Here is a 27,822-nt window from a genome sequence, read left to right as displayed (position 1 = left end):
TCATTTCCCAACGTTCTTTCGTGTAAATTCTTGGTCTTGGTATCTGTGGTGTTTTTTTTTCTCCTGTTTTTAACAGGGTTTTATTTAGGTCTTTGAATTCGCTATTTGGTCAAGGGTGACCTGGAGCTTCTGGTCCTCCTGCCTCCACCTCCTGAGCGCTGGGATTTCAGGAGTGCATCATCACCACACCTGGTGTGTGCAGTGCTGGGGACTGAGCCCAGGCTTTGAGCACGGTGGGCAAACACTCTGCCAAGTGATGCATAGGATCTCATTCAGTCTAGGCTGGCCTTAAACTACCTGTGTAGCCAGGGATGGCTTTGAACATCCCTCCTCCATCTCCCAAATGGATGCCAGGAGTACACCACTGTGGAGTCAACCTCAAACATAGGATATACCACTAAATTCATGGCACTGCTCGAAGCAACAGCAGGATGCATCTCTTCTAAGTATGCCTGAGTACCCACTGATGGACCTTTTCTCAAACCACTTCTCACTACTCTTCTCAGCCTTGGTAACTAGGGTTCTACTGAATACTTCCAGAGCAGGAACCATTTTCTGTCTTCACATCCAAGGGGATCATGTGGGGTTTGCTGCTCCGTATGTGACTTATTTCATGTAACACAGTATCTCCAGGTTCACCTTTATAGTTGCAAATCATGGGATTTCATACTTTATGGCTACATATATATATATATATATATATATATATATATATATACACATATATATATATGCATACATACATACATACACACACACACTATATATATATATATATATATATATATATATATATATATACTTTTCTGTAATTACTCATCAGTTGACAGTTATTTAGGCTGGCATTCCATTCCGAGGTTACAGGGAATGGTGGCATAAGGACATGGAGGATGCCTCTTTGGCATATTGATTTAAGTTCATATATATTTATAAGCCATATTTCTAGACCATATAGCAGTTTTATGTTCTGGGAAATCTACCTGCAGTTTTTAATATCAGCTGAATTCATTTAGTTTCCTGCCAATGCTGTGTGTCAGTGTTTCTTCTCTTTATCATTGCTGGCATTTGTCTTTTTTTTTTTCATTTTTGATAATAGTCATAGTCACTGGGATGGAGTGATATCATGTTAAGGTTTTAATTTCCATTTTTCTGATGATTAGTGATGGTGAACATTTAAAAATAGATTTTATTTTTAATTGTGTGTACGTGTGTGTGCAGGTGGTTGTGGGCTACTAGATAAGGGAACTCAGCTTGAATCGTCTATAAGAGCAGCAAGTGCTCTTAGCTAATGAGCATCATTCTAACTTTGGCTTAGGGTTTCTGTCTCTCAGATAAAATGCCATGACTAGAGGCCACTTGGGGAGGAAAGGATTTCTTTCACCTTACAGGTTCTAAGTTGGTCACCGAGGGAAGCCAGGGCAGGAACTGACACAGAGGCCACGGAGGGGTGCTGCTTACTGGCCTACTCTGCATGGTTTACTCAGCCTGCTTTCTTACAGCATCCAGGACTACCAGCCCAGAGGTAGTGCTGCCCACAGTGGCCTGGGTAGTCTCCCACAGCAACCATCAATCAAGAAATTCACTATAGGCATCCCCTCAAACCAATATGGTGGGACCGAGTTCTCATTTCCCCCTTTCCAAAGTAGTTCTAGCTTGTGTCAGTTGACATAAAAGTAGCCAGCTCAAGCCCCAACATTGATTTTGCGATACTCATTCTAACCGGGAGTCAAGTGAGATCTCATTGGGGTTTTTGCTTGCTTCTTTCTGATGATTACTGACATCGAATACCAGTTGGCTACAAATATGCTTCTTTAGGTACATTGCCCATTTAAAATATCAGATTATTTCCTTAGTGTTCCTTAAATTGTTTGAGTTCCCATGTGTTTTAGATCACCCACCTCCATCAGATGTCCAGTCTATAAATGGTTTTCTTCTGTTCTGTACGTTATCTCTTCTTTCTGCTGATTGGTTCCTTCTCCTTTGGCAAAGACTTTCAGCTCTAACCCCACCCCCATGCTTTTGCATTTGTCCCCTGTAGTTTTGGTGTCTTATCAAAAACGTCACCAAAACCACACCCTACAAAGTATTCTACACTCGAGTTTTCTAATACTAGTCTCAGTTTCAAGTTTAATGGTCTTGAGTTGATTCTTATTTGTGGTAGAAGATTTGGTTCTAGTTTCACTCTGCCCTTCCCCCCACCCCCAACCATTTATTGAGGACCCTTCTTCTCTTTTGTGCACTTTGCATCTTTATTGAAGGTAGGTGTGTGAGTTTTATTCCACCTTCTCTAGCCTTGTTCCTCTGTCTATAGTGTTTTGATGACCATTGTCTTAGGGTTACAGTTGCTGTGACAAGACACCATGACCAGAGCAACTTGGGAAGGAAAGAGTTTATTTCACTCACAGTTCACATAACAGTTCATTATCAAAAGCAGAGGTGGCAGGAACTCACACAGGGCAGGAACCTGGAGGCAGGTGCTGAGGCAGGCGCTGATGCCGAGGCCGTGGAGGAGTGCTGCTTACTGGCTTGCTCCCTATGGCTTGCTCAGTCTGCTTTCTTATAGAATCCAGGACCACAAGCCCAGGGACAGTACCACCCACAATGAGCTGGGCTTTCTCACACCAATTACTAATTAAGAAAATGCTCTACAGACTTGCCTGCAGCCAGATATTATGAAGTTTTTTTTTTTTTTAATTGAGGTTCTCTCCTAACTGATGACTCCAGCTTGTGTCAAGTTGACATAAAGTCAGTACAACTGTAGCTTTGCAGTCTGTTTTGAACTAGTCAGATATGGTGATGCTTACAGCTGTTTTCACCAATGATGACTTTGTTCTCTGGCTTTTTTTGTTGTTGTTCTATATAAATTTTAGGATGTTCTTCTGTAGGAAGATATTTTTCATATGGATGACATTGAATCTGAACATTTCTGTGGGTAATATGAACATTTAGTAGGATTTATCTTTCCCATCTACAAACTAGGGATATCTTTCAGCCTGTATGTGCCTTCTTCCATTCCCCGCTCCCCCCATAAACATTTTATTATTTCCAATGCAGAGAACTTTCATCTCTTTAATTAACCTATCTTTGGGGATGTTATTTTGGGGAAGTGTTATAAATGTCTTTGCTTTCTTGAGCTCTTTTCAGGTAACTTGTTATGGATGTGGAGACAAGATATTGATTTGATTGCATTGATTTTGTATCCTGCCGCTTGGCTGAATTTGTTATCACTATTAATTACTCTTTATTTATTATTCTACTAGGTGTGTGTGTGTGTGTGTGTGTGACACATGCAGACAGTGGCAGTTTAATTCCTTCCTTTTCTATTCCAATGTGGTGTGTTTCTTTGACTTACCGATTGTCCTGGCTAGGACTTCCATCTCTGCTGAACAGCAGTGGAAAAAACGCACACCTTTACTAAGTCCCAGACCTTAGTGGGAATGAGTTCACCTCTTGACACTCCCCATGATATTGTCCACAAGCTTTAGGAGGCTTCTCCCTTAGTCTCTTCCTCCTGAGATGAAACTATTAGTTCCATATATTCACGAATGAATGTGTCTTCATATTTCCTTTGAGAAAATGCCAACACCAGTGTGTTTCTAGCATCAAACATTTTCATTCATTCATTCATTCATTCATTCATTCATGAATTCTTTCATTCCTTTTTACGGCATTGGATGTTGAACCTAGGGCCTCACACACACTAGGCAAGTGTTCTATCCCCAAGCCACATCCCCAGCCCCCCTTTTATTTATCCTTTGGAGACGGGTTTGCACTTAGTTACAGGCTGGCCTTACACTTACTGTGTTCCCTGACAGGCCTTGAGCTTGTGATCCTCCTGCCTCAGTCCCTGGACTAGCTTCGATTTTGATCCTAACAGTGCTGACAGTGTTCTCAGATCTCTGTCACATTGCTTCCTGGGACAGTTATGCTATGTTGGACCTGTATCCATGTCGCCACAATGGTGGTGGTAGTGTTTCCTTCGTCCCGGAACACCAGTGAGCTTGGCACCCACCATAGACCTTGTAGTGGACTGTGTGCATCTAACTTTTTGACATTGGTCCTGAGTTTCTCATATCTCTGCAATGTGGTTGTGGTATCTGTGGTTTTCTTTGATAATGGTGGTTATCACATAAGTATGTGACATTTGGCCTGTTAGTCACAGGAACAACATTGGGTTCTGTGGTTATGTAATTCTGCGGTAGTTTGAAAAACATACTTCTGTATAAAATGAATCGATGCCAATAGGTTTTAGGAAAGTCAAGTGTGGCATCAATCTTCATGCTCAGAATGCTTTACTCGTGGGTGAGAGTTATGGGTGTGTGTGGAAGTGTGTGCGCAGATGTATATGCATATGTGTATACTTATTCCTATGTGTTTGCATGTATCTGTAGGTGTGTGTATGTATGTGTGTGTGTGTTCCTGTGTAGGCCAGTTGTTGATTTTGAGTGTCTTCCTTAGTCACTCTCTACCCCACTTTTTTTTAAAAAAGAGATTTATTTATTTATTTTATGTATACGAGTGCTCTGTTTTCATGCATACCAGAAGAGGGAATGAGATTCCATTAAAGATGGTTGTGGGCTACCATACGATTGCTGGGAATTGAACTCAGGACCTCTGGAAGAGCAACCGGTGTTCTTAACTGCAGAGCCATCTCTCCAGCCCCCACCAGTGCACTTTTAGAGAGGGTCATTGAACCTGAAGCTCACAAACACTACTATGCTGGCTGCCCAGCAAGCTCCAGGGATCCTCCAGTCTCTGCCTTCCCAGAAATGGGATTAAACATATGCACAAACACATAGCAACCATGTTCAGCTTATTTTACATGGGTCTGGGGGACCAAACTCAGGTCCTCATCAATCAATCACTTTAATGACTGAGCCGTCTCCCCAGCCCTGAGAATTAGGGTTCCAATAGAGATCTGATGATACATCTGCAGTGGTGGGCTAACAGCAGAATCCTGGCTTCGGCCTTAGAACTCACGTGACTCAGATGGCTCAGCTGGTGACATTCTGTAACCTTGACACTGGCAGTGGTGGGTCAATAACATTGACACAGGTGCTGAGGGATTTCTGTAACCTTGACACTGTGGAGGGAGGACCAGCCACATCTGCAGCTGCAGAGACTCAGTTGTGAGAAGTGGGTCAAGTGTTACATAAAGTTACATAACAATAGATGACAAAGCCAGACCTAAGTTTGGGTTTTCTGCATAATGCAAACAAACCCCTTTCTGCACCACACTATGAGGCTCATTCAATCTAAATTTAAAGGCGTCCGTGTCTTTTAGCTTTCCCAGGCCTTACAGGACCAAGCCTGATTCCCTTATCATGACTAGAGTCACAATGTCCTTTCACTTGTGCGAGCTCACCGGTGAAATTGACCAAAGTCACGCAGTGCAACGTGTGCATTTGAACTTCTGGAAACTTGTGGTAAACAGTAAAGAAGGTTTTCTACTACACTGAAGTGCTCTATGGCTTACTCAAAAGCCCATAAATATATTTACCAAATAACGAAGGTGCCCTGACTAGTTTCACGTCAACGTTACACAAGCTGGGGACATTTGGGAAGAGGGACTCTGAACTGAGAAAATGCCTTCAGAGGGTGGGCTTGTAGGTAGTAAGTCTGTGGGGGCATTTTCTCTATTAGTGATTGATGAGAGAGGGCCCAGCCCATTGTGGTTAGAGTCATCCCTGGGCAGGTGGTCCTGGGGTAGATAAGAAAGCAGGCTGAGCAAGCCATGGGAAGAAGCCAGTAAGCAGCACCCCTCTGTGGCCTCTGCATACATTCTTGACTCCAGGTTCCTGCACTGTCTGAGTTCCTGCCATGACTTTCCTCAGTGATCTGGAACTGTCAGCTGAAGTAACCCTTTCCTCCCCAAGCTGCTTTTGGTCATGGTGTTTATCACAGCGGTAGAAACCTAACTGAGGCAAAAGATTGGTGTTAGTGAAAGTGTTGGCTGTATAGTGGTCAAATTTTGTCTAAAAAAAAATTCAAGAACCTTCAGAAGTTTTGTACAGACTCAGAAACATGATGCTCAGGCTGGGGATGGGGGGCGGGCAATCCCATTGAAAACGCGTTTTAATAATATTAACACAAACATTTAAGATTTCCACATCTTGCAGTGTATAAGGTATACTTTAATAAAAGCTTTGAGAACTATACGTGTAAAGACAACAGCGGTGCTAACAGGTTTGATAGAAGTCAAGGTTCTGTTAATCTTGGCACTTAGGATGTTTCCTATAGAGGCAGGTTTAGGTTTAGGGTTTAGAGTTTTAATGCAGACATAATCACACCCAGAATTACATTAAAAATTATTTATTCTGTGTGTGTGTGAGGGGGGGGGTAGGGGCGGGAGGAAGACAGAGAATAGCAGTGTACACATGAAAGTCAGAAGACAGCTTGTAGGAGTTGTATCTCTCCTACTATCCCTAAGATGTGGGTCTCAGGGATTAAACTCAGGGCAAGAGGCTTGGCAGCAGACACCTTTAAACATGAAGTCTTTTTACTATCCCTATTCACATTGAATTTAAAGGCACGGTGTGCCATAAGAAATGTATATTGCTTCCCCAACCCCCTACATCATTAGGACATTTCTGTGCTCTCAGTTCCCAGAGCTCATGATCTATTTCTTCCCCTTACAGTACTTGGGCTGCATCGAAGTTCTGCGCTCAATGAGGTCTCTTGACTTCAGTACAAGAACTCAGGTTACCAGGTAAGCATTCTTCAAAGTGGATGCCTGTGACTTTATTTCTGAAAGGAAAGAACGCAAAAGTTCGAAACCTAGGAATTTCTAGAAGAAAGCCTGCCCCTTCCAATACCGGAGGCTGGTGATGGAGTCAGGACTCACACTGTGTTAAAATATTGGTGTATCTGTCCATGAGTGGAGAGACATGTCTCGTTTTGGGATCACCATGATGGGCACCTGACCCTTCTGGGATCGTTTTATAATTGAGTGACAAACAATCATAATTAAGGGGATAACTGTGTGTTCATGTTTGTTTCCCTAACGTAGGAGCCACTAATGCAAGATCAATACTAAAATCACCAAACTATATTCTTTCTGAAAAATGAAGACCGTGATTTCCAGAGTGAATTTCCAAAGTGCATTGAGAGAACAAATTTCACAAGGTTAGAGGTGGAAATATTCATGGAGAAGATCATTTTGGAAGGAGATTGACTTTTTAAAATAGTTTATTTCCAAATTATATTTTAGGTTGTATCCAAAATATTGGGTTTCATTCATTCACTTTTTTATTAATATTTTTAATATGAAATACTGGATTTCATTATACTTTCACACACACACATGCTGATGTACTGTGTTCACATGCTCCTCCTGTCACTCTCTTTTGTCCCTCTTTCCCTTCCAACTTGTCCCCTTCTGCCCCAAATACTCTTTCTACTTTAATATTATGTGTATTTAAATCTTTAGTCTACAAATGAGCGAAAAACATGTGATGTTTGTTTCCTTCCCAATTGCCCTTTCTTGTTCCCCTTGCCTCCTTCCCTGGCATAGCCCCTCTTTCTGCTTTTAACACACACACACGCACACGCACACGCACACGCACACGCACATGCACACGCACACGCACATGCACACACACACACACACACTGTTAGTCTGGTTTATTTCACTTAACACAGCGATCTCTGGTTCCATATATTTTTCCTACAAGTGACCATTATTTAAAGTATTTTATATGTGTTTCCTACATTCTAAATTTCTTATGAGCCAGTACTGAAACACTTTTCAATGAAACATTATAGCTAAATATAGTTTCCAATAGAGCCAAGCTTTTTAAAAAAATACTGATTGCTCATCATGTTTCAGAAGAAGACAGCAGAGGCTGTGACGTAGCAGCATCCCTGTGGCCTGGGGGTGGGGGTGGGGGGGTCACTATTGTATTGGCAGTTGTGAAATTGCTCAGACAACTTCCTCAGAAAGTGACCCTTCATTATTTCTTCACGGACATCACCATAGTGTGCTTCTCTGAGTCAGGAAACCATGTCTGAAGGTTTACATCGTTATGTGTAGTCATCACCTGTTATGTCTGGACCTCAGCTCTAAGTACTGTTGAACGTAAGACCTGTTCCTCTTCACTAGAGAAGTCCATGGTCAAGCACTCATGTCTTCTTCTCTCTAAAGCAATTCAAGACATTTGGTTGTCAAAGCCAGTGAACTAAACCAAAGGACTCCATCCCCACCCAGTTTGTGAAAAGACAGGAATTGTGTTCTGAAGTGAGAGTTCCTAAAAGAAAAATCTGTTTCTCTGGTCACTTACTCATTCACTGTGCTCAGGACCGCAGGGACAACAGACCAGTGAGGAGCTTTTCAGGGGAGGGTGAGAGGGGCAGAAGAAGCTTCTCTCACAGGCTAGGGTTTTTGCTAGGGTTTAAGAGGGGGTTGATCATGGGGTTGGGGACTTTTCAGAGGTGTTAGAATATGGGCTAGGGCTGATGGTGTTGATGGTTAAACCAGGAGGGGCAAGAACAGTATTTGTGGTGATTTGATGATCTGGGGTGGGGTGGGGATGTAATCATGGGAAGGAGGCACCATTGAGGCTGGTTTCTCCTTCCTGTGTCTTAGAGACAGAAGATAAGATGGCTGTCTTAGAGTGTTTCTGTTGCCGTGAAGAGACACCATGACCACCATCTCTTATAAAAGAAAGCATTCATTGGGGCTCGCTTACATTTTCAGAGATTTAGTCCATTCTTATCATGGCATGACAGCAGATGGGCAGGCATGGCGCTAGGGAAAGAGCTGAGAGTTCTACATCCAGATTCACAGGCAGCAGAAAGAGAGAGACTGGGTTTGGCAGAAAGAAACTGGGTTTGGCAGAAAGAGAGAGACTGGGCTTGGCAGAAAGAGAGAGAGAGACTGGGCTTGGCAGAAAGAGAGAGACTGGGTTTGGCTTGGGCTTTTAAAACCCCAATGCCCACCTTAAGGAACATACTTTCTCCAATAAGGCCACACCTATTACAACAATATGTCTATCTTCTAATCCCTCTCAAGTATTGCTACTCCCTAATGACCAAGAAGTCAAGTATATGATCTTGTGGGGGCCATTCCTATTCAAACCACCACAATGGCCATTTTGACTTTCTCTCATTGGAAAAGCATGCACTGTCACACGTGCAGAGTGATCCCACTGTCCAGGGATGTGGGGACTGGGTACGATGTTCACGTTCATCTGTGTGATGGCTGTCTTTAAAGTCTAGTGCAGTCATTTCTACTGGCTTTCCTCTTTGAATTTTGAAGGCACTTTCATTCTACGGATGCAGTTATTAAATTCTGCTGTGAGTTGTGCTGCCAAGGAAGTGAGCTGTCTGTCCTGCCCAGGTGCCCAGTGTCCAGAAGCAAGATGGCGCACAAATGACTGAGGGTCATTTAAGGGACTACCACCCTGCTCCTCTGGGGTGGTAGTAAGGGGAGCAGGTTAGGAGCCACAAGTAAATAATTACAGTTTCCTCTAAGGTGAAGATTTCTTCTTAGGGACCCATGGGTGAGAAGCACTCACACTGTAGAGGAAAGCAGGTGACTAGCGCTGGTGGATATGGAGCTTGGATGCTTTTTCCAGTCCCATTCTACTGTGTAAAAACGGTTCAGCATGCTAGGGCGAGGGGAATGTCAATCACAGGCTCAGAAAAGGTAGTGTTACATTCTGGTTGCCGCAGCGTTGCCTTGGGCTTTTGAAAGCTATGCTGTTTAATCTCTGTGATGCCCTCTATCCCTGTGTTATCTCTACTATGTGACATGTTTCTTATAGAAGTTCGTTCCTGGAGCATATTCACACAAAAATAATAAGTTGATACATCAGCAATAAAAAGGAGCTGTTTGTTTCCAGAGGACTGCTCTGCCATGCCCTTTAGATTTACCACAGGGCGGAGCTTTAAAAATATGTTTTTAATAGAACTAGGATTATGTCACTTTCTTTCTCTCTTTTTCCCTTAAGCCCTTCCCATCTGCTTTCCTTCCAGTGTGGAGCTTTTAAGGCCTTACTGGCAACTATGTTAACTGTGCTTGCCTATTTAATTAAATTCTTCCTCCATAATTTATATAGCAAAGACGTTCTTGAAGGGTTGCAGGAAACTTAGCATGGTCAGATTATAGAGACACTAGGTGAACTTATTTCTAAAAGTATTTCAGCCATGATATTTAATTGAGTCCATTTTGTGAGCAAATAACCTCTATGTATCTGTTTACTGCACTTTAAAATATAACTTAAAATTTCTACCCATACATTATTTGGAGGTACTGCTGACAGTGGTGTCACAGACCCTTTTCAAGGTAGGTTTAGTTTTATTCTGTTTCTGGCAACTGAATTTATTTATTTATTCATTCATTCATTTATGTATTTATCAGTGATAGAAGTCATGGATTTCCAACTAAAACATAACTTTTAACTGTTTTCCAACTAATACATAACTTTAAAAACCTAAGTTTTTAAATTTAATTGCTTCTATGTAGTGTGTAGTTGTGTCTACACAGCTTTGTGCTCCTAGACAATTGCACTTGTGTGCCTGCCCCAGAACTATCTCTGATCTGCAAATAGAAAACACACACACACACACACACACACACACACACACACACGCACTCCAGAATTAGGATTGTCCTAATTCTTCCCCTGCTACTCTAGGCCCAATCGGGAAAGTGACCAGAGGCCACTTACCCAGGAACTCACAAGGCTGGTTGGCTTTATCTCCTCAGCTTCTGTATCTCCTTCTCCTTCTCCCTCTCTCTGTCTTCCCAATTCTCTCTCTGCGTCCTTCAGCTGAGAAGATGGCCTGGCAGAGCTCTGCCAAGCCAATTTGTACCTGAAATATTCAGCTTGGTCTGGATTTGAACACATAGCAAGAAGGGGACCAGGACAATATTTATAGATTCTACAGGTCAAAGTCTGGTCACAGAGGCTTCTGATGGAGTTTATTCGGTCTTAATGTCAAGGTTTTATTTATCACAGTGGACATGGCACTGTAAGTGAGCATTCCTAGTAAGAGAGACATCAAGGCTGCAGCGGGTAATTGCTTCCCCCAGGATCCTTGTGCTGATGGACTGTACAGAGGAGCTGAGGCCCTCAGTGCTTGTAGAAGCTAGTGGGCAATTCTGCCAACTGCTTCTCACAGGGCTCCTTCTCAGCAGGCTCAGAGAGCACAGGTCCTCCCCTAAAGGTACCCTTGTCCAACACAGTTTTGGAATAGGACATGTGTACCTCCCACATTTGTGGATGGGGAGTGCACTTTGTAATGTCAGAGGTAACACAGAAACCCCCCACTGAGGGGGGACAGTGAAACTTTATTGTTCTAAGATTCCAATCTAGCTCAGCAAGTTGATGGCCTCACTTCCACTCTAATCACACAACTGTGATATGATCTCTGCCTGCTCTGTGGCCCCCAAAAGGCTCAAAGATCCACGACAGGGACCAGGACTAATGTGACCTGGTTCCCTATTGGAGGCCTCTATGTGTACAAGGCTGTTGGGTTTCTACACTGGCCACTGTGACACAAGACTGATTTCAGAGTTGCCATCCCATCTTTTGCACTACTGGATTTGCTTAACAGTATTTTCTGAGCCAGGGGACCGGCCCTCATCGGGTGAGGACTCCTGGGATGGAGCTTTGGAGTTGGTGTGAGCTCATGGCATAGCTGTGAGTACATCAGTGGACAAGAAATGTCTTTGTTCACTGTTGTGTTACACTCTGTTACTGGAAGTCCCCCAAGGCCAAATTTTTGGACAGTTGAAAGTTGTGACTATCTACACAATACAATTAAAATCCAGAGTCCTCAGAAAGGTGGCTCATACCTAGAAAATTACAAAGGCCCTTCTCTGATGCTGACTATTGATTGGCAACCTCAATTATCAACCAGAAGTCACGCCCTAGCTGCACAAGATGCTAAGGGTGTCTGGTCAGGCCCTAAGTCAGATCCCCGGACAGCAGACGGAGGAGCAGAGGGAGGACCTGTTCTCTCCTCATCCCTCTTGTGCATCCCCAGGGAGATGGTTCTTTTTCATTGTCAAATCAATGAGATTTGGATCACCATGGAAACACATCTCTGGAGGAGTCAATGAGAATGTTTCCAGATAGATTTAACTGTGCAAGGGACGACTTACCTTGAATGAGGGCAGCGCTATTCCCAGACTGAATCGAAGCGAAATGGGCTTGATTGGCATTCATCTCTCTCTGGTTCTCGATATATGTATATATTTTTATTTTTTTTAAGATTTATTTATTTTATGTATATAAGTACACCGTGGCTGTCTTCAGACACACCAGAAGAGGGCATTCATTACAGGTGGCTGTGAGCCACCATGTGTTTGCTGGGAATTGAACTCAGGACCTCTGGAAGAACAGTTGGTGCTCTTAACCACTGAGCCATCCCTCCAGCCCTCTCTCTGCTTCTCAACTGTGGATGTGACATGACCAGCTGTTGCACACTCCAGCTGCCGTGCCATCTTCACCACAGTAGACTGTACCCCTTCGTCAGCTCAACTGTAAGCACAAACAAACCCTGCTCCCTAAAGCTGTTCCTACTTATGTGTATGGCCATTAGCAATGATACAAGCTCTCTCCTTAAGAGTAATCACAGAAGTCACACGGGGGTTTCTGGTCACAAAGGGTCCTATTCCCAGCTTTCTTGGATGAGTTGATAAGATGCTGTTCAGAGTCCAACACGACAGCTTGTGTTTCTAAACTCCAGAGAGGGAAACAATTTGATGTGTTTTAGGTTCTCTGCATCCCTCATTTAAATAGGCTCAGAGACCCCTGTGAGTTCTGGAGCCTTGCATGTAGCCATCAGCACATCCCACATGGGCTTCGTGGCTGCTCTGCCCTCTGTTTCTGAGCAGGAAGGTTCTGTTCAGGTAATAGATGTGAGAGGAAAGCATCTTTCTTCCCTTTCTCTCTGTCCTTGCTCAGGGCTGGGGTCTCAGACAAGTCCCTCTGGGTGCTAATGTCTGTGGGTGCTTAAAGTGATATGCCTGGGCAGAGTACCAAACACATGCAGTAGAGGCACCCACAGACAAGGTCTGTCATGAGTGAGAGATTTGGTGACAAGCTGGGACATGGAGTCTTTTCATGCCAGGGGTTTGACTTAGAAGGTAAGGTTGTGAACACAGGGTGTTGATCAGAAGGAGAGATACACCATTGCTAGTGACGGCTTTGAACTTAAGCAAAGAGCTGACAAGGTCTGGCTCTATGAAATGGAAGCAGAGGTCTGAATGGTGTTCTTCAGAATGGAAGTTCTGTATGTGTGCTGGGGCGTAGCCTCATCATGGCCTTAGGTGTGGTTTCCTCACACCTGCCCCGGTGTGGGCATGGTCTCCTCAAATCTGCCCCTGTGTGGGCATGGCCTCTTCACACTTGCCCCTGTGTGGGCGTGGTCTCCTCACATCTGGCTTCATGGGGGATAATTCCTCTCCAGCTGAAGGAAGACCTGTTGGACCAGACCCCAGCATAGTGCCTCGACTCCATCTTCCAAGATTTCACCTGGAAAGCCCAGCCTCTGGCTTCTCACATTCTCTACCTCCAGGTAAAACTTTTACTCCACTGCCTTCAGACCTGTGAGTCTCAGCGTCCTGACCCTCACACTCCACTCCAACAGCACAGCAGGTTTTAAGAGAGGGCACATTTACTAACAAGTGGCTTGTGCTGTTTCTCTAGCCCCATCTTCATCAGGAGTAGGTTTGTGTGTGGAAGATGAAGGAAAGGGAGAAGGACAGGTGAGGCCTGGGTTAGTGGGAGCCTTGGGGATTATGTAGCCCCGTGACACCTCTGGTGGGTGCCGAACGCCTTTTATCCAGGCCCCCTGGTAATTATTTTCTCCTGGAGGTGAATGGCACCAATATTAAATGTGCAAGAATTATCCCAGGGGCTTCATGTCTCTGAAGGCATGGTGACCTTACTGGATTAGGGTGACTTTTCTCATTTGAGAAACACTAGGTGAGGCAATACTGGGGAGTCTTGCCTTCATAAACCCACCGCACAAAACATGTTATGCTCCGTACCTAGCCACCTACCGTGGGGTAGCTGATGAAGGTGACCCATGTCCACCTGCCCCCTTAGGACTGAGAGAAGGAGCCACATCACCATTTCAAGTGGGCTAGTCAATTCTTGTATCCCAAATTTCCCTTCTCGCCACAAAACAAACAGCCCCCATGTTGATTTCAGCTAGCTGCGCCAGAGAAAGGAGCGAGTCTATTTTTATAGCTAGCTCCTCTGAAGCTGGGCAAGTCTCGGAATGAGGAGAGAGAACACCGGTGTGAATTGGCCCTCTCTGCCCCCGTACACTCAGGCAGCTCAGAATAGCTGTCTCTGAATTGGAGCCCTACCTGCTCATTCTAAATGTGCTTGCCCTAAAACATGCTTCCAGCCTGACTGCCTCACCCCGCCCCCCAACGACAGCAAGAGAAGGCAGGGAGGACTTAGTGTTTCCATGTTTGGTGGTGGTGGCTTTTCAAAAGTCACTGGTGCATGTGTGTGCTCTGCCTTTGGAATGAAACTCAGGTGGCATTGGAACACTGGACTTCAGTCGCTGGAATATTTGTGTGCTCTGGTCTCTCACCGAACAGTATTTGTGTTTAAGTGTATGCCGAGTGCAGAATATGTAGCAGAAGCCCCTCATGGCCCAGAGTTCAGGTCAATGGGCTATCTATGCACTCATGAAGATGAGGGGCTGTTAATTTGGATGTGGAAGAGACACCCTCCACCCCCATGTGATTGAGTTCAGGGACACTTCTCTGAAGAGGGAGCAGCAAACACTGGCAAGTTTCTCCTTCAGTCTCACAGAAGAAGGAGCATAGTGGCAATTGTTTGGACATGGTTGGATGAGGCATGTTCACTCATTGAACCACACTCACTGGATATTTGTGATTGTGCAAATACATTCTGTGCAGAACTTTCAATTGGTACCCAGTGTGGATGTGGGTCAGCACCAGAAACCATAGTACACTATACCTACCCAGCCCTAAGCCTCAATGTTAAGACACGAAAGCATCCCTGGGGCATAGGGACCTGGGCTCTGTCCTGTAGAAAAGGATTCTTACCCTGTTCTGATGTGGTGTTCAATCCCTTGACCATGATGATGATGCCAGAGTCTTCACAACTGTGAAAGTTAGGCAAGATATTACTGTGTGGTAATGACTGGGATAGCCATGATTGATAGTAAGGGCCAATGGGTGTTACCTTAATTAGATCTCAGATGCACTAGTTTTGATATGCATACTCCCTTCAATCATCAATAGAATCCAAGATACGGTTCTTAGGAGACAGCAGCCCCATGGAAACTGAGTTATGGAGTTCCCATATGACTTATAGGCAGCCTTGACTCACAAGAGGCTCCTTGCCCCAGCAATCCTTTCTGCTTATATAACCTTGGGTGTGTGTGTGGGGGGGTGTCTTGTGAGTCCTGTAAGTTTTGTTTACTTCCTGAGCTTATGAGTCTCCCTCCTGCCTCCAGAGCAAACAATTATAAATGCGCATGTGTGGGTGGAAGGTGGATCCCTGGACTGGCATGGGTGCTGGAAAGTGGCTGACCTTGGGTGACTAAGATAAGAAAAGGAAGAGCAGCTGACTGGGGCAAATTCATGTAGAGAATAGGTGAAGCCATTGGAGCACTGGTTAGAATTTGAAGGTTGTGTCCACTCCTGGGGCTGGCCTGTTCTCTTGGTAACAATGAGAATAGTCTCTGACATAAATTCCTGACTGCATGAATTTCCCCCAGGCCATCTCTACTATAATGGACCAAAATCTCCTGATGCCACGATCCTAAATAAGCCTTTCTTCCCTTAAGCTGTTTTGGGGAGGTATTTGTCATAGTGACATGGTGTCAACCACCCCTGATGTCAAAGAGCTGCCTCCAGATTGATTCATTGTTTAGTTATTGACTGCCTAGGAAGGTATCTCTGCCTCCTGGCACACTTTATGTCAGCATAACAAAACACTCGAGGCAATTAACTTACACAGAGAAAAGGTTCATTTTTTTTCCTTGCCTCACAGTCTTGAAGGTTTTACACCTTGATTGACTGGCCCCTTGATTCGGAGGTTCATCATGGCCAAAGCAGGTGGCAGAGCTGAGAGAGGGAGAGGGAGAGGGAGAGGGAGAGGGAGAGGGAGAGGGAGAGGGAGAGGGAGAGGGAGAGGGAGAGGGAGAGGGAGAGGGAGAGGGAGAGGGAGAGGGAGAGCAGGAGAGAACAAGACTCCACAATTCCTTTCAAGGACATTCTCCCACTGGCCTAAGACACTCTACTATGAGACTATGAGGCCACTTCCTAATGATTGACACCGGGTCGGATAGAATGAGAGCCAAGCACAGGGTCTTTGGTGGTGGGGAGTGGAGGTGAGAGTGGGCAAAGGGAGGAACGTCAAGATGCAAACTGTAGCAGTGGGTTGGGGTCAGGGTGTTCCCAAGAGAGCTCCCTTAGCTCCAGATGATGACAAGGAACCAAAGGACTCCATCTTCCCCTTGCTGAGGAAGACACTGGAAGGGTGGGACTTCTGACCTTGGGGTCCAGCTTAAGAAGGAATTGAGGGTATGGAGCAAAACTACCCATTTCACAAGCCTAGTGAGTGGAGTTTGGATCCCCAGTACCCAGAGAGTAGTGGTAGGCAATGCCAACACTTCTTCAGCCATATAGGAAACAAAGCCAAGAGAATCTCACAGAAGTGCAGAGTGCTTCAAAGATAATATGGAAATCGAGAACTGACTCCCAGAGTTGTTCTCGGATCTCCACATGTGCACTGTGGCATGTGTGTCCCTACACACGTGTGTCACACTTATGCGTGTGTATGCGCGCGCACACAAACTGGTAGTGAATAAATAAATGCAGGCAGTCTGGACAGAGCAGGGCCACAGAGGTCTTTGGTGTGTGGGCTTAGGACTTGGGCCACACTTGTAGACTGACCCCTTCAGTCTCCAGAGGTCTCATTCTCAAACCCAGGCTACCTTATAGTCACACAATCGTGGCACGTGGAACAAGGTGGACCACACGAACGTCAGCTTCCGACACGTTTTTTGAGGTGCTAATTCTGTCCAGGAACCCACTCTGGGAAGTATTATTTTTTATTCCAGGAAAAACTATTTTTTTTTGTTAAGTCTTTGGGAAATTCATTTTTTTTTAAACCCCAGAACCATGCAATGCAAGAATTGTCCATGAAACCACAGCTTTGGAAACAAGTCCACTTATTTATTTATTTTTTCAAAGGAGCCCACTCATGTAGGAATGTTAAAAATGGAGATCACAGAGGACTTGGTGGCAGAAGCTGGTTTAAATAGCATCCGTGTCACAGATCTGTGGTGCTCCTCCCGTGCTCCCTGTAAGGACCATCTGGCAGAGTGTGTATTTATAATCCTCTGTCCAGAAGCACATTTGTGTCAGTGTACCTCCTTTACTGCTCTTTCTCTGCCGTCAACGTCTCCCAAATAGATGATTCCAGAAGGATCCCCCTGCTCCTGTCAGAGGCAGCCTCCTGAGAGGCAGCCTGGCATCAGGACTTTACAGCTGGGGGGACCCTGTGCCCACGGCTTTACTTCCCTGATTTCATGAGGTTTGTCAGCCCTGCAGTGCACCCGTGATGGTGCCTCCTTCTTGGGAGATTGGGAATCCACTCAGCTGGTGTCTGAAAAGCATTTGAGTAGCTTTAGCACAGAAAAGGGCTCAGCCAGCTTGGCTCAGAGTTATATTTTCTTCTCTTTAAAAAAAATATTTATTTGTTTTTGTGCATGTGTGTGTGTGTATGCATGCATGCATGTCATGGAAGACATGTGGAGGTCAGAGGATAACCTGTGGGAATAGAGTCTCTTCTGCTATGTAGGGCTTGGGACTCAAAGTTGGGTATTCAGTCTTGGTGACAAGCTTCTCCACCCTCTGAACCATCTCAGTGGCCCCCAATTTTCATTTTTGTCGCATTATTTCCCATCGGCAAATTTCATGGCCTTAAATACACACACCGTGGCATGTATTACTTCTAGGTTAAAAGAAAAATTGTCCCCACCCCTCAGCATTTACTTGTAGTCCAGGACTCTACTTACAGAAGCTGCCTGGTGGTTTGTGATCCTGGGATGGTCAGAGAGAGGGTGCAGTCTTGAGTCTGTCATCATGTTGAGGTTATTTTCCCTCACCCACTACCAACACAGTGCCCTTCTGGCATCTCTCTGGCAGTCTTTGTTGTCACCACATCTAGGGTCTGTTTCAGCCCATCCCTCAAACGTGTTCAATTGCCAGGGATCTCCAGCTACCCCTGGTGACTGCTCCCCCTCTTTTCTAACCCTTATCTTAGATTTCCTTTGTTCCCAATTTTAAAAAAAGTATGTGTGTATATGTGTGTATATAGGTATGTATATATGTATGAATGTATATGTGTGTATGTGTGTATATATGTATGTATGCAGGCATGTGTATGTATGCATGTATGTGTGTGTATGTATGTATGCATGCATGTTTATGTATGTATGTGTGTATACATGTATGTATCTATGTATGAATGTGTATGTCAATATGTGTGTATGTGTGTATATATGTATGTATGCATGTGTGTATGTATGTTTGTGCATATATATGTATATATATGTGTATGTATGCATGTATATATGTATGTGTGTGTGTGTGTGTATGTATGTGTATGTGTGTGTATTCTTTGTTTTTTTTTTGTTTTGTTTTGTTTTTGTTTTTTCAAGACAGGGTTTCTCTGTGTAGTGCTGGCTGTCCTGGAACTCACTCTGTAGACCAGGCTGGCCTCGAACTCAGAAATCCGCCTGCCTCTGCCTCCCGAGTGCTGGGACTAGAGGCGTGCGCCACCACCGCCCGGTGTGTGTATTCTTATGCTTTTGTGTGTGAGTGTCACTGCACACATGCCATGGTGTGTGTATGAAGGTTGGGAAAAGCCTGAGATGTCTGCCTTCACCTACCACCTTGTTGGAGATGGGTCTCTTAGTGTATTCCGGTGCATATACCAGGTTAGCTGTCCTGCAAACTTCCAGGCATTCTCTGGTCTCTATCTCCAAGCTCATGGTAGGAGACTTGGGATTGCATCCACGAACTATTCTGTGTAGTTTATGTGAGGTGGGGTCTGGGGATCCCAAGTTAGATCCTCACACTTGTCCTTTGCCCACTGAGCCTTCGCCCCATGGCTAAAACGTGCAGAATCTCAGTATACCCCACAGTGTTTCTGCCACCTGAAGGGGGCATTCTTTTTTTTCCCCTTTGATTTAAGTTTTATTGCATAATGATGAGAAAAGATACATAATTTCAGTTTATCTGAATTTGTTAACATTTAAAAACGTATTTTGAGGAAATAGACTTATATCACATTCTTTTTTCCCTTTTGTACCCCACCTCCTCCCAGAGAGTCCCCCTCTTCAAAACCTGCAATACTTTTCATTTTTTATCATATTCTTTAAAATTTATAAAATATTGTAACAATAAAAATGAGTATTATAAAAGTTGTTTGCTATAAAACAACAATCAATTGAACAGTCTTATGTAGATGTTTGCCTACAGCAATACTGAAAATACATATGTTTTTCTCAACATAAATTTCAAATAACTCCAAATATATTAACTGTATGATATTTTAAAACAATATATCACTATTAGTTTTTTTAATGATCATAAATAGTCTTTTTGTTTGTTTGTTTGCTTGCTTTGTTTTTAGTAGAGCTTAAAATCTTGGCTCTTATTGTGATTCAAACACAAAATAAGAACAATTTTTGGACATTGGAATTCATTGTAATAAGGCTGTACTTGAATGTCCCTCACATCACCAAAGGATTTTACCTCCATAGTAGATAAGCTAAGAGTTGACAGTTCTGCTGTGCCTAGGAATGAATTGTAGGCACCATTTTTGCATTCAGACTTCCTGCTATGGTGATTTGAGTGATTGTCGTCATTCTCAGCCATGAGGGAACAGGTTACATTTATTTAAGAAATGGTATGTGTATTAAGATGGTCTATCCATGAAGTCATTCATCAACTGTTTCAATGAACAATGGTTCTGCTTGGAAGGTGGCACAGATGTTAGGTGAGGGTAAGGTTCTGGTTCATTGTGATGATTTTGAAAAGCATTAATCTCAGAATAAGAGTAACTTATAAAGTCCTCTTCTTCAAAATTGATACAATAATTATAAATATCAAGCAAAGCCTTCATTCTCACTCTTTGCTGGTCTCTTACAAGTCACCTTCCAAATTAATTGTCTATGTTTCTTTTGACTATATAAATAATTTTTAAATATGTCAGCTATTCTGCAAACCATAGTATAGTGTAAAATCACTCCTACTAATAGAGAGGCTGAGATAGGAGAAGCATGATTTCAAGACCATTATGTGGCACACAGCAAGACCCTGTCATGTACAAACAAGCAGAAAGTGTATATGGATTGTACAATATTGGACCTATTTCTCCCATTACCAAATTAGAGAGACCATGTGATGACTGCCAACAAATTTCTAATTCCTCATATTTTTGAACTTCAATAGATTAGGATATGTTGGTAATATTAATTTTCATATTAAGAGATATTAAGGAAAAGTGATTGTTACTTCCTGTTAATTTTCTTGTTAGAGGTGGAATTATGTTTGTGTGAGTTCGTTGAAAGATTACTTTCTTGCTTCTTCTAGGGTGTAGTTTCACTCCTTGTCTTGGTGTTTTCTATCTATAAAGATATTGTGTAAAATTGGTTTGTCATGGAATATCTTGTTTTCTCCGTCTATGGTGATTGAGAGTTTTGCTGGGTATAGTAGCTTGGCCTGGCACTTGTGTTCTCTTAGGGTCTGTATGACCTCTGCTCAGGAACTTCTAGGTTTCATAGTCTCTGGTGAGAAGAATGGTGTAATTCTGATAGGTCTGCCTTTATATGCTACTTGACCTTTTTCCCTCCTGCTTTTAAAATTCTTTCTTTGTTTAGTGCATTTGGTGTTTTTGTTATTGTTTGATGGGAGGAATTCCTTTTCTTGTCCAGTCTATTTGGAGTTCTGTAGGCTTCTTGTATGTTCATGGGCATCTTTCTTTAGGTTAGGGAAGTTTTCTTCTATAATTTTGTTGAAGATATTTGCTGGCCCTTTAAGTTGGGAATCTTCACTTTCTTCTATACCTATTATCCTTAGGTTTGGTCTTTTCATTGTGTTCTGGACTTCCTGGATGTTTTGGGTTAGGAGCTTTTTGCTTTTTGCGTTTTCTTTCACTGTTTTGTCAATGTTTTCTATGGTATCATCTGCACCTGAGATTCTCTCTTCTATCTCTTGTATTCTGTTGGTGATGCTTGTGTCTATGAATCCTGATCTCTTTCCTAGGTTTTCTAACTCCAGGGTTGTCTCCCTTTGTGATTTCTTTATTGTTTTTAGTTCCATTTTTAGATCCCGGATAGTTTTGTTCCTTTCCTTCGCCTGTTTGATTGTGTTTTCCTATAACTCTTTAAGGGATTTCTGTGTTTCCTCTTTAAGGGCTTCTAGCTGTTTACCTATGTTCTCCTGTAGTTCTTTAAGGGAGTTATTTATGTCCTCCGTAATGTCCTCTAGCATCATCATGAGAAGTGATTTTAGACCTGAATCTTGCTTTTCCAGTGTGATAGTGTATCCAGGACTTGCTATGGTGGGAGAATTGGGTTCTGATGATGCCAAGTGACCTTGGTTTCTGTTGCTTATGTTCTTATGCTTGCCTCCTGCTATCTGGTTATCTTTAGTGCTACCTGCCCTGGCTATATCTAAATGGAGCCTGTCCTCCCTATGATCCTGGTTGTGTCAGAACTCCTTTGAGTCAAGCTGTCTCTGTGCTCCTGTGATTCTGGGATCTTGTGATCCTGAGATCTTGGGTGTGTCTGAGCTCTGCAGGAACATTCTTAGCTTGCAGAGTTCCTCCTGGCCTGGCCAGCACCCCCCCCCCAAGTCTTCCTCACATCTGCTCTCATTTCCTTTGCTCACCTCCCAAACTGCTCCACTTCTCGTGGGATCTGCTTTAAAACAATTGTTTCATAAACACTATGTAAGCCCCTCCCACCATGTTAGACATGACACAATGCCCTTTTGTCACTGAGAGTCAGTGAATATATAGCTAAAAAATGTATTCTGGATTATTGAAAACACGATTCATACAAAAATAACAGTTTTGTGTCTGTTAAGAGGAAAATAGAGCAATATTAAAAAGTGTTCCTGTGAGTGAAATAGCACATAGCCATGAGCCCAGCACTCAGGAGGCTGAGGTGGGGGGGGGGGGGTACAATGAAAGGAGAGGAGGGAAGAAACATGCAACCCAGAATATAGAATCAAGGCCTCTTTTACAGGAAAAAGGAAAGACGAAAGTGTTCCTAGAAATGTCAGATTTGGAGCCCAAGTCACTGAGTCATTTCTTGACTGACAGCCCTGTTATCAGGGTCTTCCCAGGTCCTTTATGCCATTCCAGGAGCTCTGGAAATGACAAAAGTGGACTCAGAACAAGCGTAAAAATGTGAAAGCAATAGTGACTTTTAAAAATACATCATTAGAAAGGGAGTGATAGCTAATTGCTGCAAGCTTGACAGTCTGAGTCTAATCTCAGCAATGCCCAGCAGAGAGAAAGAATCGATTCCTACAAGTTGACCACCACACTTGTGTTATGGCATGCATGTACACACACACACACACACACACACACACACACACACACACACACACACACAACTGATGATGATGATAAATAACAATAATAATGCATCATAAAAGATTTCTACAGCCGGGCGGTGGTGGCACACACCTTTAATCCCAGCACTCTGGAGGCCGAGGCAGGTGGTTTTCTGAATTTGAGGCCAGCCTGGTCTACAGAGTGAGTTCCAGGACAGCCAGGGCTACACAGAGAAACCCTGTCTCGAAAACAACAACAACAACAACAACAACAAAACAACAACAACAAAAAAGAAAACAAAAAAAAAAAAGAAAAATAAGCTCTCTAAAGACAATAAACAGAGATGGGAGGAGGAGATGGAGAGATAGAAGAAGAATTAGGAGATAAGAGAACAAAAGGAAGGAAAGAAGACAAGAGGAGGGGAGAGTCACAAAATACACACAACACCAGGAACTGAGGCCAGACACTGTCCATACTGAACTGTGCATACTAAGGAGTGAGAAGGAACAGGGCAGCTGTGCCAGTAGACTTGATAACTCAGACAAAATGGATGAATTCCTAGAAGGTTCCAACTGTCTATATTCCCTGAATGAAGAACAGGTGACCTACATAGGCTCTATCTATTGAATGAAACTCATCTAGAAAGAAGACCTCCCCACAGAGAAAACTCCAAGGCCAGATGGCTCCAAACACTTAAGGGAGAGGTAGCAACAGTTCCCACAATCTGTTCCAGCGAACAGAAGGGACACTTTCCAATTCCCTTCATGAGTCCAATGTTATCCTGAAACTAAAACCACACAGAGACCATAAAAGAAAAGAACCCAACAGAACACCCCACAGACATAGACATAGACCTCTTACAAGGAACTTTCTAATGGGATCCAGATATGCCTTAGGAAGATAACATCACACTCTGAAGGTATTTTGCAAAGATTATACAATGGGTTTGATACTTACAATGACTCAAAAAAAAAAAAAAAAGAAAGAAATCATATGAACAGCTTGACAGAGACAGAAAAGGTGCCCAATAACAACTGGGAAACATTGGAAAGAGAAAACCATTTCAGCAGAGTGACAAGACATCCACAAATCCATGGCCAGCACCAGTGCACAGCAGGGACATTTCCCTTTAAGAACTGTAGGTAGAGTAACATTGCTTTCACGGCTGCTATTTAACACTGTCTGACAGATCCCAGGTAAAACAATGAGACAAGAAAGGAAAAAGCCCTGCTAATAGGACAAAGCAAAATAAAACCATCTTTGTCTGTATATAAAACCCTGAAGCAGTTACCCAGAAGATACAAGAGCAAAGGGTTTAGAAAATCTACCTAGTATCAGATCAGTATACAACTATGCACTGTATTTGTTACACTAACACAGATCAACTTAGAAACAAAAAGAATTTAAAGTCACATCTACTTATTAGGAGGCACCCCATGCCACTATACATATGTGGAGGTCAGAGGACACATGTAGGAGTCAGTTCTGTCCTTGTACCCTGTGAGTCCCCGGGATCTGGTCATCAGGCTTGTCAGCAGGTGCCCCCATTGCCTGCCATCTTGCCATGCAAGACTGTATATTTTCTGTAATCATTGTCAACATGTTTATATTTACATTGTTTAAAGTGGGCAACTCATCTGTGCTGCCTCAGAATCACAGTATTATCTCACCAATAGCTCTTAAATCAGTCTTAGCACAGTGATCTTTTTAATTCGAGGGTTTGAGTTTTCTCCATAAGCTTATCTTGGTACCAGGAATTCTCAGATAATACTGTAGTTTCTTTTCCTGTAGCAGTGATGAGACACTCTGCTACAAGCTACTTAAGGAGAATCGGTTTAGGTTGGCTCATAATTCCAGGTGACAGTAAGTCATAGCAGGGAAGACACAGAGGTGGGAGGTCGAGGAACCTGGTCACATGGCATCCACAATCAGAAACAGGGAGCAGTGAGTCCATGCATACTAGACCTGGCTGTCCTTCTTCACTTACAAGGTGCAGGTTCCACTTACACTTAAGTTAGACCTTTTCACATTGATAACATAATCAAGACAAATCCATCCCAGAATTCTCGGATGCTAGCTGTAATGTAGCCAATCCCTCACCTAGAGACCTGCCTCCTAAACGTTAAGCAATCGACATGACTCCACATGACTCCACAGTGCAGCACGTGGTAACATCTTAAATTTCAAGGCTTTATTTAATGACACAAAATAAAGTCAAGAGAAAGCAATTGGCTAAGAGACCGGAAGACTGAATATTACATTAAATTATTTCCATTTTTATTCTGCCTCAAGGTCAACTTACCAATGACAATGAATGAGACCACTCAAGTTTGGCAGAAAACTCACCTTTTGGTATTTTGGTAGAATGCACTTTCTCTCTCAAGTTTTTTTGCCAACTCCTTCCTACCAACTTTGAAGAAAGAGAAGATTTTGAGAGCTATTTTGAAGGAAAATCTTTGCACTCTGAAAATTTTATTTATTAGTCAATTTGTAATTTCCTGTAACTTAGTTAAATGCACTTTGATACTTAAAGCTATGATCTGAGTGAGAAACAGGATGTTGAACAGTGATCCTGAGCCTGCCTTCCTCTCTGGGGAGATGATGTGTGCCTTTTGCTATTTTAAGAACATTCATTTATTCATTCATGACCTTGCACACATTAGGTAGGAACTCTACCACTGAGGTCTATTGTGAGCCTCAGGTCCCCAGACTGACTGCTGGGGCCCAGAGATGACCTCTGTGTTTGCAATGGAACATTCTTCCCACCCAAGGCCACCACCACTGATGGGCTTGGACTGAACAGCTGCCTGAGATAGGTTCACTGTAGAGGTGGTGTGAGGCATGACATATTGCTCTTACCATCCCATGGCACTTTGTGGGACTCTGACCATCATTCCCTGTCTTGTTTTCAACCAAGCAATTTTTGCCCTCTCCAGGACTGAGTGTGTGTGTGTGTGTGTGTGTGTGAGAGAGAGAGAGAGAGAGATATGTCTGTATTTATGATGTATGTGATGTGTATATGTATGATGCATGTAAGTATGATGTGTATATGTATGGTGTATACATGTATGATATGTATAAATATGATGTGTATGATATGTGATGTGTATATGTATTATTTGTATATGTATGATGTATGTGTGTGATGTATATATGTGATATATGTGTGTGATGTGTATATGTATGATGTACATGTATGTGATGTGTATATGATCTGTGTATATGTGTATATATGATGTGTGTATATATGATGTGTGTGATGTGGATATGTATGATGTGTGTGTGATATGTGTATATATGATGTGTGTATGTATATATGTGTGTGTGATGTGTGTATGTGATGTATGTGTATGAAGTGTGTATGTATGAAGTATGTATGTGCATGCATGTGCTGTATGTAGTGTGTGTGTGTGTGTTTGTGTGTGTGTGTGCGTGTGTGCGTGTGTTGAGTTAGCCACATGAGGTGCCCCTTTGCTTCTGTTCTCACAGCATCTGGGGACACCTGACCTTCCACAGCATGAGAAATAATTACAGGTGATTGTTTATGGGCTGGAGCTGTGGCTCAGTTGGTAGAGCATGTGCCAAGAATATATAAGACTATAGTGCCATCCCCAGCAGAAGGTATAGAAGCCCAAATTCATCTAGTTACATGGGTTTGATGACAGCTGGGGTACATGAGGGTTTCTCTCAAAAATGAAGAACAGATGTTTACATCTGGCCTGGCATATTGTCAGAGGGACATTTTATTCCTACCCACATTCTTTTCCTACCCATCATAGATCTGTGGGTTAGTCAGTGATGGGAAGAAGCCCAGAGCTACCCAGTGGTCTGCAGCCTGGTGATCCTGGGAAGGATTAGAACTTAGAATCCTCTGGGAGGATTATGAATGAGTCCACACTCCCCACCCACACAGTACATGTTCATTCAACCACATACGTGGTAGACTGAAGATGTTCAGGGCAGCCTCATCTTGTAGGGGTTTGTTTCTTGTGGGGCTGGACCCACCCACTGCCTGTGTCAGTGGGAGGAGAAAGGGCTTTTATCTGTTGAGGTTGGGTGTCCTCTGAGTTTGGAGATGTTTGTCAGACCCCCAACCTCTACCCATGAGATCATGAGATGCCATGATCTCCCTGCCAACATTATGACAAACCAAAGTTGTCCTCGGGTTTTTTTTTCTAGTGTCCAGAGCCTCAGAAGGTTGCTTTAGGCTAATCCCCATGCCCTTGCAATGAATTAATTTATCATAAAAGAAATACATGCGGGAGCTGGAGGCATAGCTCAGAGGTTAAGAGTGTCTTGCTTTGTCGGGAAGACCTGAGCGTCGTTCCCAGCACGCACACCTTGCAACTCACTTGTGCAAGAAGAAAGGATCTTCTGGCCACTTCTGGGCTTAGAAGGCACCTCCACACACTCATGTGTGCACACTCACAAGACACAAAAAAGCAGATTCACAGTCTCTGTCCTCCTTGCGACTGGCTTTCACTTTCTATAGAGTCCTTGTGTTATAGGCATGGTGTCCTGTGTGTCATACCTCCCTTCCTTTGTAAATCAGGTATGGTTTCACTGCCTGTGTCTGCCATTCCAGGCCTCTTCAGCTGTTGGATAGTTGGGTTCTTTCCAACGTTTGGCTGGTGTGAGTGAAGCCTCTGGGAGGATGGGTGTGCAGACACCTGGGCAACCCCCCGCGGCCCCCCCCCCCCCCCCGCTGCCTTTGGTGCTTAGGGATCCTGTGAGAATTCTACGTCTGATCTTTTCAGGAGCTGCGTGTTTTTCCCGAAGCAGTCACATGTTTCACTTTCCCTCAAACCCACAGGCAAGGCTTTGAGTTTTCCCCATTACCATCTCCCTGTGCTGGTTTAGAGGCTAGCCACCTGATGGGAATGAGGTATGATCTCCTGGTGGCCTCTGCAGGAAATCTCCTTTGCATTCATAGTATGACTTCATGGTCCCAAAGTCCCTTTGCACGTGAGTTGGACATTGATGTCTGGGTAGTGAGGCTTTGCCCATCACTATAAGCCAGATGTTGTAGGCTGGACTGTATTCCATCACACACAGCTGGTGATATGAACTAGAGGTACTACCAACCCCCACTTCCCACCTGTGTGACCATAAATGGGCTCTAGTTCTCACTCAGAAAATGGAGGTCTGGTCATTTCTGTGCTGAGAGATTAGTACATGCCACCTCACAGAACAGGGCCAGGTAGCATGCCAGTCCTGAAAGCCGCTGTTGGTTTGACCA

General features: G+C 43.5%; 1 protein-coding gene across 1 annotated transcript in view; it reads left to right on the top strand.

The window, feature by feature from the left end:
- Positions 1 to 27,822, top strand: part of Shc3 (src homology 2 domain-containing transforming protein C3) — a 146,063-nt gene that overhangs the window by 46,218 nt on the left and 72,023 nt on the right. Inside the window, exon 2 of the mRNA NM_009167.5 lies at positions 6,639 to 6,709. Within this exon, the coding sequence (NP_033193.3) occupies positions 6,639 to 6,709 (71 nt within the window). The remainder of the gene's footprint in view (positions 1 to 6,638; positions 6,710 to 27,822) is intronic.

The sequence above is a fragment of the Mus musculus genome, chromosome 13, assembly GCF_000001635.26.
Source record: "Mus musculus strain C57BL/6J chromosome 13, GRCm38.p6 C57BL/6J".
NCBI lineage: Eukaryota > Metazoa > Chordata > Mammalia > Rodentia > Muridae > Mus > Mus musculus.
The sequence above is the reverse complement of the archived record's forward strand: the minus strand, read 5'-3'. Positions and strand labels throughout refer to the sequence as shown.